The 14,457-nt window shown below is 43.5% G+C and overlaps 1 protein-coding gene across 6 annotated transcripts in view; it reads right to left on the bottom strand.

Moving 5' to 3' along the window:
- Nucleotides 1–375: 375 nt before the first annotated feature.
- The window catches only part of BEND7 (BEN domain containing 7), an 89,637-nt gene continuing 75,555 nt past the window's right edge, over nucleotides 376–14,457 (bottom strand). For 3 of the 6 annotated variants that reach the window (XR_005082241.2, XM_037143521.2, XM_037143518.2), the window contains 3 exons: nucleotides 14,113–14,232; nucleotides 6,397–6,450; nucleotides 376–4,807 (listed from right to left, as the gene is read on the bottom strand). Coding sequence is in view for 4 of the 6 variants with exons in the window: in XM_037143521.2 (XP_036999416.2) it covers nucleotides 4,794–4,807; nucleotides 6,397–6,450; nucleotides 14,113–14,232 (188 nt within the window). In the remaining 2 variants the exon portion in view is untranslated. Of the gene's footprint in view, nucleotides 4,808–6,396; nucleotides 6,451–14,112; nucleotides 14,233–14,457 lie in introns of those variants that run through there. The other 3 variants (XM_037143520.2, XM_037143524.2, XR_008391737.1) reach the window with 3 other exon arrangements.

The following is a 14,457-nucleotide window of genomic DNA, read 5'->3' as shown; positions in this document are numbered from 1 at the left end:
TTTCCATAGAAGCAGGGCTTAACCTTTTAAGTGAAGATTATAAAGCTACCTAATTCATGTAAAAGTAGGCTGCAAGCACATCAGTGCTTAATGCTTAAGTGTTTCTGGGGGACTTGCCATGGCCATTGATCTGAGTGCCAGGCACAGCCTGGGACTTTCTACGTTTGAAGATGCTCTTACTGGTAGCAATCTAGTTTATTTATTTTAACAAATTTATCTCCTTCATAGAGGGATAGAACTTCTTGGGTAAGATCACTAGAGTATTAATAAATACCTTTTAATCAACGGCTAGCAAGGACTCTTCTTCATAAACATGGGGGGGGACCAGCACACAGGCATAAAACAAGCACTTTCAGTTAAAGTAATTTATTGCGTTCTTCCAGAACGGACACAGAGAGCATCTTGGGGACTGATATCACAACACAATGTCATACACCATTTTCACAACTAGTCTTGTGTTGAGTTTTTTTAAAAGAACATAGTAATTTTTAAAAAATCTAAATATTTACATATTAATAAAACATACAGAAGATTGAGACATTATTCATAGATACAGAATAATTTGTTTTTGCTAAGAAAGCCTATAGAAAGGATTTCTGAATAAAGTCTGAACAGTAGTCACAGTAAGTAAGCACAAATACAGTTCTAATTTACAAAGTATCACTTCACTCTTGCAGCTTTACGGCATGTATTTCCAATGTGGGGATCCATTGCACACCCCTGCGAGTCGGACAGCGCCCACCCCTCCTGCAGCGGTGGGAGTGCCACGCTGTTGCCCGGCTTGGAGGGATGTGCTTCGAACACTCGTGCTTTATAGTTAACAGACGTCACAGTGGGAAGGTGAAATTTTCTACCTTTATTAGCAACATATTCATCTTATTGTAACAGAGTTGAAAGGTCACTAATTAATCTTTTCAATTCCCTTGAGACATGTTTTCTTCTGAGAGGCAGAAGACAAGTTTTAACGTGTGTTGCAGGAAAACAAAAACCCTGGTTCATAGTATCTCACCAGACACTCGCTGAGCAGGGGGACTGGTTTCAGGGGAGGGATCACTAGCTGGCCTCCAATGTAAATGGCCAACTAAGGAGTGATGCAAACAACCATTCCAAACCTCCTGGGAGCTTCAAAAAGAAGACAAATAAAAGACACACATATATGAGATGTAGCTGTCTAGCAGTTGGGTAGATTCCACAGGCCAAACCTAGCACCAGCTTCCTGTCACTGTTGGTTGATGAGCTGGTCTTCAGTGGAAAACTGATTCATCCCAGAGCTCCCTTCCTCCCTCAGGCTTAGCCGTTCAGTGTTCTGTGGCACAAGTACCTTGGACAGGGGAGTACAGCATTTAGGTGCTGGGCCTGGCCAGGCCGCTGACGGTTACTGGCCCTGGTGGTTACTCCTCAGCTGCCTCACTTGCAAAACGAGGGGGTGGGACTAAGGGACACAATTCTGAGCTCTAACACTCTCTGACTTGGTCAGTGCTAGGGACATGCATTAAACAGAAGCACAACAGTTTTTCCCCCTGGGGTCTGGTGTTTCTGGTTCACCTTTGTTTCAAGACAAATTTTGGCCTTTGGGTCAAGTGTCAAAGATTCAAGGTAATTTGCTTTATGCAATAAATGAGGTGTAAGTGCAATGTTTCTAAATAGGATTTTAAAGTCACCATCTTATTAGAGAAAGGAATTCAGACATAAATGTTTCTGTAAAATATCCACATGGCATAATATCTCTTTAAATGAATCCAGATTTTCATTTGTTGGTTTTCTATAGTGGAATGTATGTGTACTAGGGACCAGATAAAATATATAGCATTAATTAAATATATTTGTGTCTGGTTTTCATACAACACCAAAACACTGAACCACTCACGCAGCTAAAACCATCTGTCAAAATAGTTGTTAGGTTATCATGTAGATAACCACTTACTTTGAGTGCCTTGCCTTTCAGTGAGTTATTTTGTCACCGTGCTGACACAATCTACACGGAAGGTTTTTCCTTCCCAAGAATTCATATGTCATTTGCACTTACTCAGTTACAAATGGTTATTTTAGGGAAACCGATGTCACAAATGATTTCATCTAAATAGAGCATGGATATCCTGTCTCCCAAAACATCTTTAAAAAAATTTGATTGATTTTTGAGAGAGAGAAAACCATCAATTTGTTGTCCCACTTATTTATGAATTCATTGGTTGATTCTTGTTTGTGCCCCAACCAGGCACTGAACCTGCAACCTTGGAAGATCATGATACTCCAATCAATTGAGCTACCCATCCAGGGCCTCTTTTTCATCTTTTAAGCTGATGAAGATCTAATTAATTTTGGCCTTAACAATTACTCCCTCAGGACTGGAAAGTGCCATTCTCCTTTACATAGCAACTAAGCAATTTATGTTAAAATAAATATGCTTTAAAACTCCATATATTCACATTGAAGTTCTGAAAAAAAAAAAAAAAAACAAGGAAGAGAGCTGCTTTTTTTTAATGGACAATGAACTAACTGGATCAGACACTGGACTTCAAGGGTGATGAATCAACTGTAAGAATGATTTTTAAAAATCTTATACCAAACTGGAGGCTGGCTTCTTACAGATGGTCAAAGACAGTAGGTGGAAACCATTCAAACAGGACAGCTAAACTTCACAGGACACTCACACTTTGCAGCAAACTGAAATGCTGATGTGGAGCTTTAAGGAAATTCTAAGGGAGGAGGTGCATATGCTAATGAACACCGGCACTAAATGAAAGTCTAGGCAGTGAAATCTGGCTCTGTGTCTTCCATGTTTTCTTTCCTGGTGTCAAATATATTACCTACAACATAGACACGAAATGAAGGGGGATGTTCCCCAAAGGAGAGTTGCACACTTTCCTACAGTGTGGCTAGAGGTAGCTTGGATACGTGAAGTATGATGTGGGTGAGGTGTCTGTGTCATGTTTAAATCATGAATTTTTAGCCAAGGCTTTTGTTGTGCTAAGTGAACAATTTTAGCCATTAGAAATCTGTAATGATTATTTTTGCAAAAGAGCCCTCGAATGTGTGTTACTAATAGAGTGTTATTGTGGTCCAGGAATAGAAAATGGCTAAATATGATTTACCTGTAAGGTAGAATATCATGCAGCTATTAAAATAATGTGTATGAAGATTTGTAATAAAAATGGAAAATGCTTGTTAGGTGAAAGAAAAACAACTCAGGGAAACAAAATTTTATGTATTTGATCTCCATTGGATAAATCAAGTATGGAGAAAAGTCTGGGAAAATGAAACCCAATAATGATTGTCTCTGGGTGGTAAAATTAATTTATGTTTTCTTCCTTACACTTTTATCAGTTTTTTAAAGAGATTTTATTTATTTGTTTTTAGAGAGGCGAAGGGAGAGAGAAACATCAATGTTTCTCTTGTGGTTGCCTCCTGAGCGCCCCCTACTGGGGACCTGGCCCACAACCCAGGCATGTGCCAGGACTGGGAATTGAACCAGTGACCCTTTGGCTCAGTCTGGCATTCAATCCACTGAGACACACAAGCCAGGGCTCTTTATTAATTTTTAAAGCATATGTAAAAGAATGCCAATTTACAACAAAGATTGCTAAGCCCAGGTGAGCTCCGTACTCCTCTATTTCAAATTCAGAAGCCTCCTTTTTAAGTTTTAGAAAGCACTGTTATGATTTTCCTTTCCCCTCACCACAAGCTGTTCCCAGACCCTGGATGTTTTTGTCATTACCAGGGCACTCTGCCCACACCTGGCTGCAGGGTGTCTTGGCCTCTGCCTCTCTCACCAGTCCGGGCTCTCTCAGGGCGGGCATTTGTTCACCAGAACCTAGCACGGTGCTAGCTCCTGGGAGTTGCTCAAAAATGCTCACCAACAGGGTTGAGGACAAAGAAACGAGGAAAATGTTTTTCCACTGTAAAATGTGCATCCGTTTTTGTTAAGACTAGATGCAAAAGTTTGCTTAAATGTAATGGATTCAGACAAATGTCATTTGACTGCCAGACTGTAGCCCTGACCTGTCTGATTCTGGTTCATAGAAACACTACGGAGTCACTCCTCTCCCCCACCCTCCTAAATACACATGAATTTGGAAGGGAAAAATGACCTGAAGTTGATCAAGGCATTGTTAAATCTTTAGAGAGGACCAACTGTTGCCAGCTCAGATAAATGTACAAAGAAAGTCTGGCCAGTGAGTCTCAAATCCCAGGATGAAGCTTCTTGTACAAGAAAGGTGAGGTTCCCCTTCTAGTCCTCCTGGGGTGCACGCAAGGAGGGAGGGGTCAGTAGTAGCCTAGAGTCCAGAGGAGCCACCTGATTGGGCAACAATCAAGAGACCGGCTAGTCTAATCAAGATTTCATTTCATTATTGCAAATTTGGGGCACCAACCTGGAAATCTTTTCCCCTTTTCTAACTGATAAATGGTATTAGCACGCTGTTTAGTCATTTGTGTCAAATATCTATCAGAAGTCTAGTGAAGAAACCTGCAGGGCTATTCTACTCCTGTCTTCATTACGACCTCACGGCCTTGGGCAACATTCGAGAAAGAATTCCATGAGTTCAGTGGACTTCAGGGGTTCGTACGATGGGCATTCCAGTCATGGAGACTGTGAGACAATGAGATGGAATCCTAAAGGGATTAGTACATCATCAGCTCTTGGGATCTTTAAGAAACATGCAGAGAAAAGCTGGCTTTGGCTTAGGTGTAAGAAAGCTACTCGGTGTAATGACAGGCAGGCGAGAGGCCGGGCCTCTGGGCAGGCCACCAACCAGCTGTGAGACCTTGAGAAAGTCATGTAGCGTTTCTGGGCCTCAGGCTTTTTTACCTGTAAAATAAAAGGACCGGATAAAAAGAAGGTATGGGACGAGATGATCTGTAATGTTCCTTCATACTCAGCTTCCTTGACATTCTTTTCAGTTCCACGAGGTTGTCCTACCATCCTGCGTTCAATTTTCTCATCTGAAACATCTCTTTGGCTCCATCCTCAGACAGGAAAATGCAAAGGGCAATGTTTTCCACTAATAACTTTTAAAAGCCCACTGAGTCAGATGACAGTGTGGACAGGCAGTGCAAATGCCCTGGGGCAACAGGCTGGAGAGGAGTAACCCTGGAGAGCACAACCAGAGCAGCCTGGTACTCCTCCCAGGGGCCTCCTGAAGTGTGCAATTCCAATATTAGTTGTATCTCAGGTGTCTCCTGGGAATGGGCCAGGGGTGACAGGCACACAGCTAATATGAGTCGTCCTGATATTCGGAGGACAGAATGGGAAGGAACAGAGTAGAGATCATACATTTCAATTGTGTGGACACATAGCCAAAGGAGAAGAGAAATCTCTTCTATATGATTATGTAGGGTACAATCAATATAAGCAGATCCTTTTTTTCACTTGCCCCTCAATCTGTTGCTCAGCCCTCAGTGGCAGAAAGCCCTGTATTGTGTACATGGCCGAGCTTTCTCGTTGCTCCGAAGCTCACTGACATGCGTCTGCCCCGCCCCACAGCACTGTGCCTTGCCTGCCGTCTCCGGGTAAGGGCATCGGGGCACACGTGACCCAGGAGCGTGCCTACACAGACTAGCTGCTCCATTCATCTTTGCTTATTTCCACTGAAAACTTAGCAGCCCAAATCTAGAGCAGAAAACACTGAGTTGAGCTTTTTTGCCGAGAAGGTTTTTTGGGCATCTGGGTTTTGAGGGTGGTCAATAGAGAGTCTCAAGGCCGATTGAGGGAATAAACTGTTTGCCACACGGCTCCGCGATCAGAAACCTGTCTCTCTGGCTCTCAGGCAACAACCAAAGCAGAAGCAGGAGGCAAGGGTCAGAAGTATATCACTTGAGAGTTAAACAGTGTGAAGTCAGACCTACTCTATGGCTTAACAGTGTAGCAGATGCTTCACTAAAATGTCGCACTGGGGGGATCTGGTTATAACATTAGTAATGTGCCACCCATGCCAGATGGCTCGCCTTATTCAGTCACTCAACTGAAACAGTGTTCACTGGGCGCCCCCTGTATGAAGGGGGGTGACTGCCTCTCAAAGCCCTTTGGGGCAGGTGGGAAAGGACAGAACGGACATGAATTTCATCATGAAATTGGTGGTCCCTGTTCTAAAAACAAATGTCATGTCACATTAAAATACTTTTTAATGTATAGAGGTTTGGGGAGGCAAAATCTCGTGACACTAAATCCTTAGGACTTGCTATTCTGAGGTTTTAAAGAATATGAAACAGTGTGAGAAAAATGTGGCTTTTCACATTCATTGTGGAAAATACATCGGAACAAAGGGCACCAAGGACCCCTGATGACCCGGGTCTGCTAGGGAAGCCGGCCCAAGCACCTGCATCTCTAATGCCGACATTTTCAATGTAGGTGTTTTCCTGTGCTTTCCGGCCAGAGATGAAAATGTAAATGTGTTTTACCTGTTGGAGGCAGAGAGATGCCGTCCAGTCTTTCGTCACCGTCAGCTGCCTCTGCTGGTTACAAACATAAAACACCAATCTCATTAGTTTCAGGAGCACATCCAGTTTACCAAATACAGCCACACAATTAAACCCCCCCAGTATATATGAGTTTTCACCTTTATTTTCCCTTTTCAGCTCCAGTTGGTTCATATTATAGACCTTAGTACCAATATTTAAATGAAATATTCTAAAGATGATGAAAAATCAATTTTCCTGTGCTAAAATTTTTTATATCTTATGCAGTTTGTTCTATCCATCATTGATGATTGCAGTGCATTTCACTTATTTACATAGGCTTAAATATCCACCCAGATCCTGGGGTGAATTGTTTAAATATAATCATGAAGGCACAGAGGTCAGTGAATTCCTGTGCCAGAAGTTTGCTTGTCATCCCCAGAACCATTCCCGAGGGGCAGGCTTAGGACACCTGAGAATCTTTGCAGGTGACTGGAAATTCAGATCCTAGAGCCACCAGTGCAAGTTGACATCAATTCAGTCATAAAGAAAACCAGAGGGAATAAGCATTCCTTTAAAAGCAATTCTATGTTTTAAAATGCAGACCTTTGCTCATTTCTGATATGTTTCAATCTCCTTTAGAGTTTTCCAGAAAACCTTCCACCAACTGCAAAAAAAGAAGGTGCCCATATGGCTCCTGAGAACTGATGGGCTACAGGACAGGCCAAAACATTTCATTGTGGCCATCAGGGTGATTCCGGTGTGCTCCCGTCACCCGGACCCAGTGGCCCCATGGGAGTTTCCTGCCCAAAGCCGCCACTTGGGTCCTGCAGCTGTGCCTGTGAGGCCAGTCACATGAGTACCATGTGACTGCCATTTGTATCACGTGGTAATGCTAAGTCGGTGGGAAGCAAACTATGTTCTTGTTTTTATTGTGGCTGCTTTACACATAACCAGGGGTCACAGATTTCCACTCTAGTTCACCCTCTCACATCTCGTCCTCAGACTGCTACACACTGACATCACTGAGAGACCCTTTCTCTGCTGACCTGCTCAGTTCACCACAGAGAGAAAGCACTGAAAAAGACAGAAGGGCCAAGATCAATTTGGGCTAAAAAAGGACAGACACCACCAAAAATTATGTTGTAGATGAATACTTAGCAACAAAACCATTCAAGTCAAGTAGTAAGATAAATGGTAAGAATAAAATTTTGCATATAGATTTACAGACAAAATAGAGGACAAACTAAAATGTTAACAGTGTTTCTCTGGATGGAAGACTTATACGTATTTAAATTAAAAAATATTCCATATATTTAAAAAACAACAAACATGTTACTTTTATATTTGAAAGACACTATTTTCTTCCAACTGGTTTGAGTGGATTTGATCAGGTAGCTGAACTCGTCTAGGATTTAAAAAATTCTCCAGCGATAATAGTAATAGCAACGCTACCACCATTTATTAGACGCTTTCAATTTACTGAGCACTTCACCTGCACCGTATCATCTCACCCTTAGGAAACCCCACAAGGCAGGTCTGTTATTACGTCCACTGTAACAGCCGAGGAAACGAAGACAGGGAGTTACGACGTTTACCTAGGTTGATACAGCCAGTAAGTGGCGCTGCCAGGGGTCGACGCAGGTTTCTGCTGGGGCTCTTAGCCTCTTTGCTGTTAATCATGCAAACATGTATCACATTCATCTTGTAGAACTGCTTTGCATTTAGTTATAGCAAAAATCAGTTCTGGGTAGAAGCTGATCTTCCCTTTGTAATTAAGTTATCCTCACTTGTAAAAAGCAGGCCTATGCAATTAGGTACTTTTTAGTAAGAACAGAACATATGGAAGCAAAAAGGTATATGAGTTGGTAAATGCTGGCTGCATGAACAGGGCACAGTGTCATGGAGGCAGAACATGACACTTAAATTTAAGTTATAACATCTTAAATTTAATTATAACATCTGTCTGTAATAACGGGCTCACCATCTTTCTTTCCTGGTGACAGTCAACTTGTAAAATTTGGAAAAGACTGAGCAAGTCCAATAAAAATGTAATAGCAGTGACAGCTTTACTCTTAGCTCCAACACACACACAATTGTGATTTCAGCTCGGAGGAAATAATCTAATGAAAACGATAAAAATCCACACTAGGAACAGCATCGTTCCAGTTATAGAAAAAAACATTGTTACATGTAATGAGAGCCCCAAATGAATTTCTATTTGTATGTACAACCTTTCAGACCTGTGTGAGGCACCTCCTTTTTCTAGAGGCACTGTGAGCTCCCTCAAGCAGTGAGTTATTAGCTTACGCAGGTGGAGCCTGGATCTAATTCCAGGAGCCGAGCCAAATATGATAAATAAAGTTAAAGTTGTGAAATGTCTATGAGACACTTTCTGGATTATCACTTGGAACCAACGTAGGACAAAAGACAGGGGAGCACGCAGTATTATGGAGAGGCCTCAGTTCTACCAGCATGACAATGGGAATATAAGTGGCTCTGGTTTCAATTTGCTGGGATCCCACTTGTGTTGCTTGGGGAGAAGGCAGCGCAGTGGGATGTGACAGAATCAGGAGACAAAACCTATCTGGCAGGCCACTGCTGGAGCACTGTCATTCTGGTCTGGTCTGTACGTGAGGGCTGGTTCTGCAGGTGCCGTCCACTTTTCAGACACTAGCAGACCGTGCTAGAAGGGCAGAGAGGTGTCACGGTGCCAATCCCAAACATCTAGGTGGTAATCTAAACCCAGTGGTCAAAGTCAAATACGAAGATGACTACGGAACAGGGCCCACAACTTGGGAGGCTCCCGCCGGAAGGGAAGAGTGTGTGAGCAGTCGACCTCAGAATGGGTTTGGGTCCCATTCTGCGGAAACAGGTGTGGCCGTGCGGAAGTGAGCATGTGCCATGTGATTTACTGACACACATGCTGGGTGGTTCAGAGACGTGTTCACTGGCCAGTCTGTCTGTGGGAAAGAGAAACAGCAATGTGGAAAAAAGTCCCCACTGTGTGCATGTGTGTTTGTTGGGGAAAGCAGGGAAGGGAATGGGAGCAGGACTCATTATAATTGGTCTTAGCATCTGAAATAGAAAAAAGGGTGTGTTTATGTATAAAGTATTCATATATAGTATGGGGAAACAGAATTTAAACTGAACTTCCTATTTCAGTCACATGGCCCAATTGCCAGAAAGGCTGTTTCTGTATCTCTGAGAAGAGGCCTCTCCCGTACACTCAGTAGGCACACAACATCCTCCCCACCCTGAATCTCCAATGCTTCAGGTCCTTTAGGGACTCGGAATCACCTCCAGCTGGGGACACACATTCTGACACTGATTTCTCCCCCTACATCAGTAATATCAGCATCCTGGATTTAGAGTTCTCTCCCCTCGAGCTCCCAAGGAGCTTCAAGTATTTCTCACATTTTCCTTTTACTCCTACCAGCCCCTGTGGAAAAGGAAGGGGCCAGCACGCTTCTGTGCATTCTGAGGGGAGGCATTTGCTAGAAGTTGGTGGCACAGTTGGGACACTGTGTGAAGAATCAAAGGGTGGCTGGTTTCTGAGCTACTTTGGCCCTTGCTTTTCCTTTGGGGTGAGTATTAAATTTAGGTCTCTCCACCATGACAAACTTTAGATCTCTCTCAAGTATTTAGCACTTTTTTGGGGGGGCGGTTAACAATTTTCCCCTGCAAATCAACAGGCAAATGGAAGCTCTCACATAGCTAAATGGTCAAGATCGCCAAGGCAGAATTTAGGCAACGCAAGACCAACTGAATAGTAGTAGCAAGCACACCACTCAGGAGTCATACTTGAAATTTAATTTGGGATATAAAACCTATGAGACATAGCACCCAACATGATACCAGTGTTCAAAAATGTGTTACTGTGTAAGACGACTGGGAAGTTGTCTTTGATAACACCTGTTACTATCTATAAAATATTTTTTCACCCCAATTCTTTCCTGGAGTCTGAAATCTAAATAAAGGGGCTAAAGTAATACAAGGGGCTTTTGTGAGGTGATTCCAAGCTGGGGCAGGAGACCTTTAGGATGAGAAGCGATACAAGACTCTGCTGGCAGGACTGAATCTTTGTAGTGTTACTCAGTTAACCTACCCTGAGTGAGGTCGGGCGCTATGATGTAAGACTCTTGACCTTTGGGGGCGGAAGAGAGAAGACAGGAAATTGGGAGGGAACTAAGGAGATGGGGGTGCAGAGAAGGAGGTAAGAGAAAGGGCTTGAGGAGGGAGAAAGGGCACTCTGTGATGGCCACGTAGCAGCAAGGAGCCCCAGGAGCCCTGAGGATCTTGTTCCCGAGGGCAGAGCTCAGGGACATTGCTGCCCTGTGGGTTTTGGGATAAGAATTTGAACCTCAAGGAAGGAACTGATGGAAGATATTCTCCAAGATCTCACGTGCCCTAGATGAGCTAAACAATGAGCTTTTTGTTGTGGACTGTTGGCTCTCCTTTTCCATGGACTGAGTTGGTTCGTCCGTTGGTCCCACACTGTGCCACACAGTTCTAGGTACTTGGGACAGAAACGTGACTCCGATTCCATCTCTGCTCCTTGGCTCTCATGGCCATTGGAGCACACAGGTGGGCGACTATCCTGCTGGGAGAAGACCAAAGTGCTGTGGCCGCCAAGTGGGGACCCAGGAAAAGGAACCTCAGTGCTGTGATGGGAGGAGGCGTTGTTTTCCAGGCAGAGAAAAACATGAGTTTGAAAACCTAGCATATTTCAGAATGGGGAGAGTTTGCAGAAGATGAGGCTGGTCAGGGGGTGGGGCTGACTGTGAAGAACCTTGCCTGCCATACTGGGGAGCAGGCGTGTGTGTAGAAGGGATTTTACTGTGGGGTTGACAGGAAGCTAGCGGAAGTGTCTCACCGGGGTGGGAAAGACCAGATTTCACTGGCTGAGTTACAGAGAGGGAAGTCTCGGGTCTTGGGCCTGGCCATGTCTGGGGCTCCATGCCTGAGAGTCACTGACGACGGGACAGTCCAAGTCAGGAGTGAGCGTGTATAATAACAGCACTGAGGATGGAAACTTGGGAACGCTGGGTTTAGGGGACAGGTGGCGAGAGAAAGGCAGTGAGGGAGACTGAAGTCATTGCCAGAAAAACTGGAGGAGAAACAGAGAGAATGAAGTCATAGAACCCAAGGGAAGAGAGTTTTAAGAAGGATGAGATTCCACAGAGTAAAAAATCAACATGAAGGTCAAGTTGGAGTGTTAATATAAACAGCAAGCGAAATCTGATCTTTGGGATGTGGATGCAGCAAAAGCTCCAGCAGAGGAGTGAGGTCAGAGGGCAAAGTGCAATGGATTCCAAAGTGAACTGGGATGGGGGAGGCACACTGGGATGCAAACCCTTTTGGGAGAATTTTGACCAGCAATGTTAAGAGAAAGAGAAGGTAGTGGTTTTAGGAAATGGCAAGGATAAAGGAGTTGTTTTGCTTTCGGTTGGCAAAGGGGAGGAGGACAAGGTCAAGGATGTTTTTTGAGCATCATTATATATCAGTCTTTGTTAGTGGCAATGCTTACATTGTCTAATTCTAACTACAAAAACACCCATGGGGTAGCTGTTGGCCTCATACAAATGAAGACTGCAAGGCTCAGACACATTGAATAATTTGTCCAGAAGTCCCAGGGATTTATAAATGTCAGCTCAGAGCTAGGAATTTGCACCCATTCTTACCACTATACCATACTGTGTTTGCTCGCAATGATTTGTGATGAAGAAGAAGGCAGGGAACACTGAGAGACCTAGGAGGATGACCAGGCCGTTTCTTCAAGCCTACAATCCTTTGCAAGTGAAAGGGATGTTATTAATTATGCCAGGAAATGGGTAAAGCAGCACTGTCCAGGCACAGCAGGCATGGGGGTCCCCTGGCCTAGGACAGAGGGTCCCACGAGGTTATGATTTCCTCAGTGACCTCCGCCGTGGCCAGGCACCGCTGTGTACAAACGGACATTCTCAGGATACACTAGTGTCATCTATAAAGACATCTGTGTACTGGAGCCTCACCACAACTCTGAGGCGGCTTTATTTTTATGTCCACTTCATGAGAGGGACACTGAGGATGAAAAAGATGGGGCGACCTGCTCAAGGTCAAGAGCTGGTAAGGAGCAGACATAACACTTGCAAACCAGCTCTTCTGACCTCATTATAATTTATTAGCTGAGGTAATAATACATTTTTACTATTAAAAATATAAAAAGAGCATTAGTTAGGTATAACAGAAAGCAAATGGTTAAAAAAGATGAAGAAAAATTTTTTAATAAAACATCATCTAAAGGTAAATATTTTATTTTAGTTGGACATGACCTGGGGACCTAGAGCTTTGTACATGACTTCCACAACTCTGTCACCGTTAGATCAGAGGACGCTCAGGGAGAGCGTACAGAGATGGCCCTGCAGCCATCCGTTGGTGACACAGCCTCACGCTCCTGCCCTGCTGCTCTCTCGGACCCCCGTGACATCCAAGGCTGCAACATTTCAGCGCCTAAGGTCGTCTCCTCCCAGAGCCTCACCTCCAGCTACAGAAGCACAAGAAGGGTCCGAGTAGGCCAGGCAACCGAAGTTTGATCAGGATTAAAAAAACATCTATAGGTGTCTGACCTTCAAGAGATGACTGTTTATTACTTTTTATTTTTATTTTTTAAATACCCCCCCATGGATATGTTTATTGATTTTTAGAGAGAAATGAAGGGCAAGGAAGGGAAGGAAGGAGGGAGAGACCGAGAGAGAGAGAGAGAGAGGGAGAGAGAGAGAGAGAGAGAGAGAGAGAGAGAGAGAGGGAGAGAGAGAGAGAGAGAGAGAGAAACAGACTTCAATCCAGTCTGACTAGGAGTCAAACTGACAACCTACTGGTGCACTGGATGGTGCTCCAACCAACTGAGCCACCTGGCCAGGGCTGTTTAAGTTCTGTATTTACTGATTTTTATAGAAAGAGGAAGGGGCAGTTACAGAAAATGGTTGATTTGTTGTTTCTCTTCTTTATGCCTGCATTGGTTGATTCTTGTATGTGCCCTGACTGGGACTTGAACTTGGAACCTTGATGTATCAGGATGATGCTATAACCAATTGAGCTACTCAACCAGGGCTGAGATGATTATTTTACATGATGACAGAAAACTGACCTCGAAGGGATTCCTCACTGATAAACTGGCCCACTGTCATTTTGGGGAGGTTGAGACTTCGAATGGCTAAATGATCACAATGCAACTAGTGTTCATTTTTCCTGGAAGAAATCCTAGAATCACCAAGTCCAGATTAAAGAAACAAGTCAATTTAAATAAATAAATATTGGACTTAGGATTTCTTTCTATTACACGTGGTGTCTCAGGTAGGATGATGATGATTTTTTTTTTTTTTTTACTGTAAATAGTACTTTCTGTCAGGCAGATCCGAACAAACGGAAATCAATAGGTAATGCAAGCAAATCACAAAAGAGAGACCTGCTTTCAGACATAAGATGTGCAAGCCCGCAGGTGCAGTTAGCAATCTCTCTCCCCTTTTGGCCTGACATGTTTTTCCTATCCAATCTTCAGGTGAATTTCAGAATTCATTTGAATAGAACTCTCACATACAAAACCCTAGCACATTATACAGAACATCTCCTTCAGAAGGCCAAGACGATGGAGCATCCTAGAGCAAAGCCTTGTACTTTGCAATGTCTGAGAATTCAATAAAGGGCTTCTGCAATTATTTTCTTGTAGCTTATTCATACCTGAGCCTCTTTTTAACCTTCTTCTGGCCAGTTTAATTTGATCCTGTAGAATCTGTACCCAGTCTCTCGGGCCAGGAAGTTTATCCACATGATTAGCAGTACAGTACTTTTCTGTGAAGACTGAAAAAAAAACGTGAAATATCATTAAATGCTTTTAACAAATAAAACAGGCAGATCTGAAACAGGAATATATCCCAAGAAGAAAAAAAGTATGTTGCTAAAAGACAACGGTTCTACAGTAGATACCTTCAGTATCCATATTACACCCTCTGGTGAAGGTGGAGCTTGGCACGGCCCTCACCACATAAAATGTACTGTGCTTCAACATGAAACCAGCTATGAACA

Source organism: Artibeus jamaicensis, unplaced genomic scaffold (assembly GCF_021234435.1).
Source record: "Artibeus jamaicensis isolate MK-2021 breed Jamaican fruit bat unplaced genomic scaffold, CSHL_Jam_final contig_426, whole genome shotgun sequence".
Classification (NCBI taxonomy): Eukaryota; Metazoa; Chordata; class Mammalia; order Chiroptera; family Phyllostomidae; genus Artibeus; species Artibeus jamaicensis.
The sequence above is the reverse complement of the archived record's forward strand: the minus strand, read 5'-3'. Positions and strand labels throughout refer to the sequence as shown.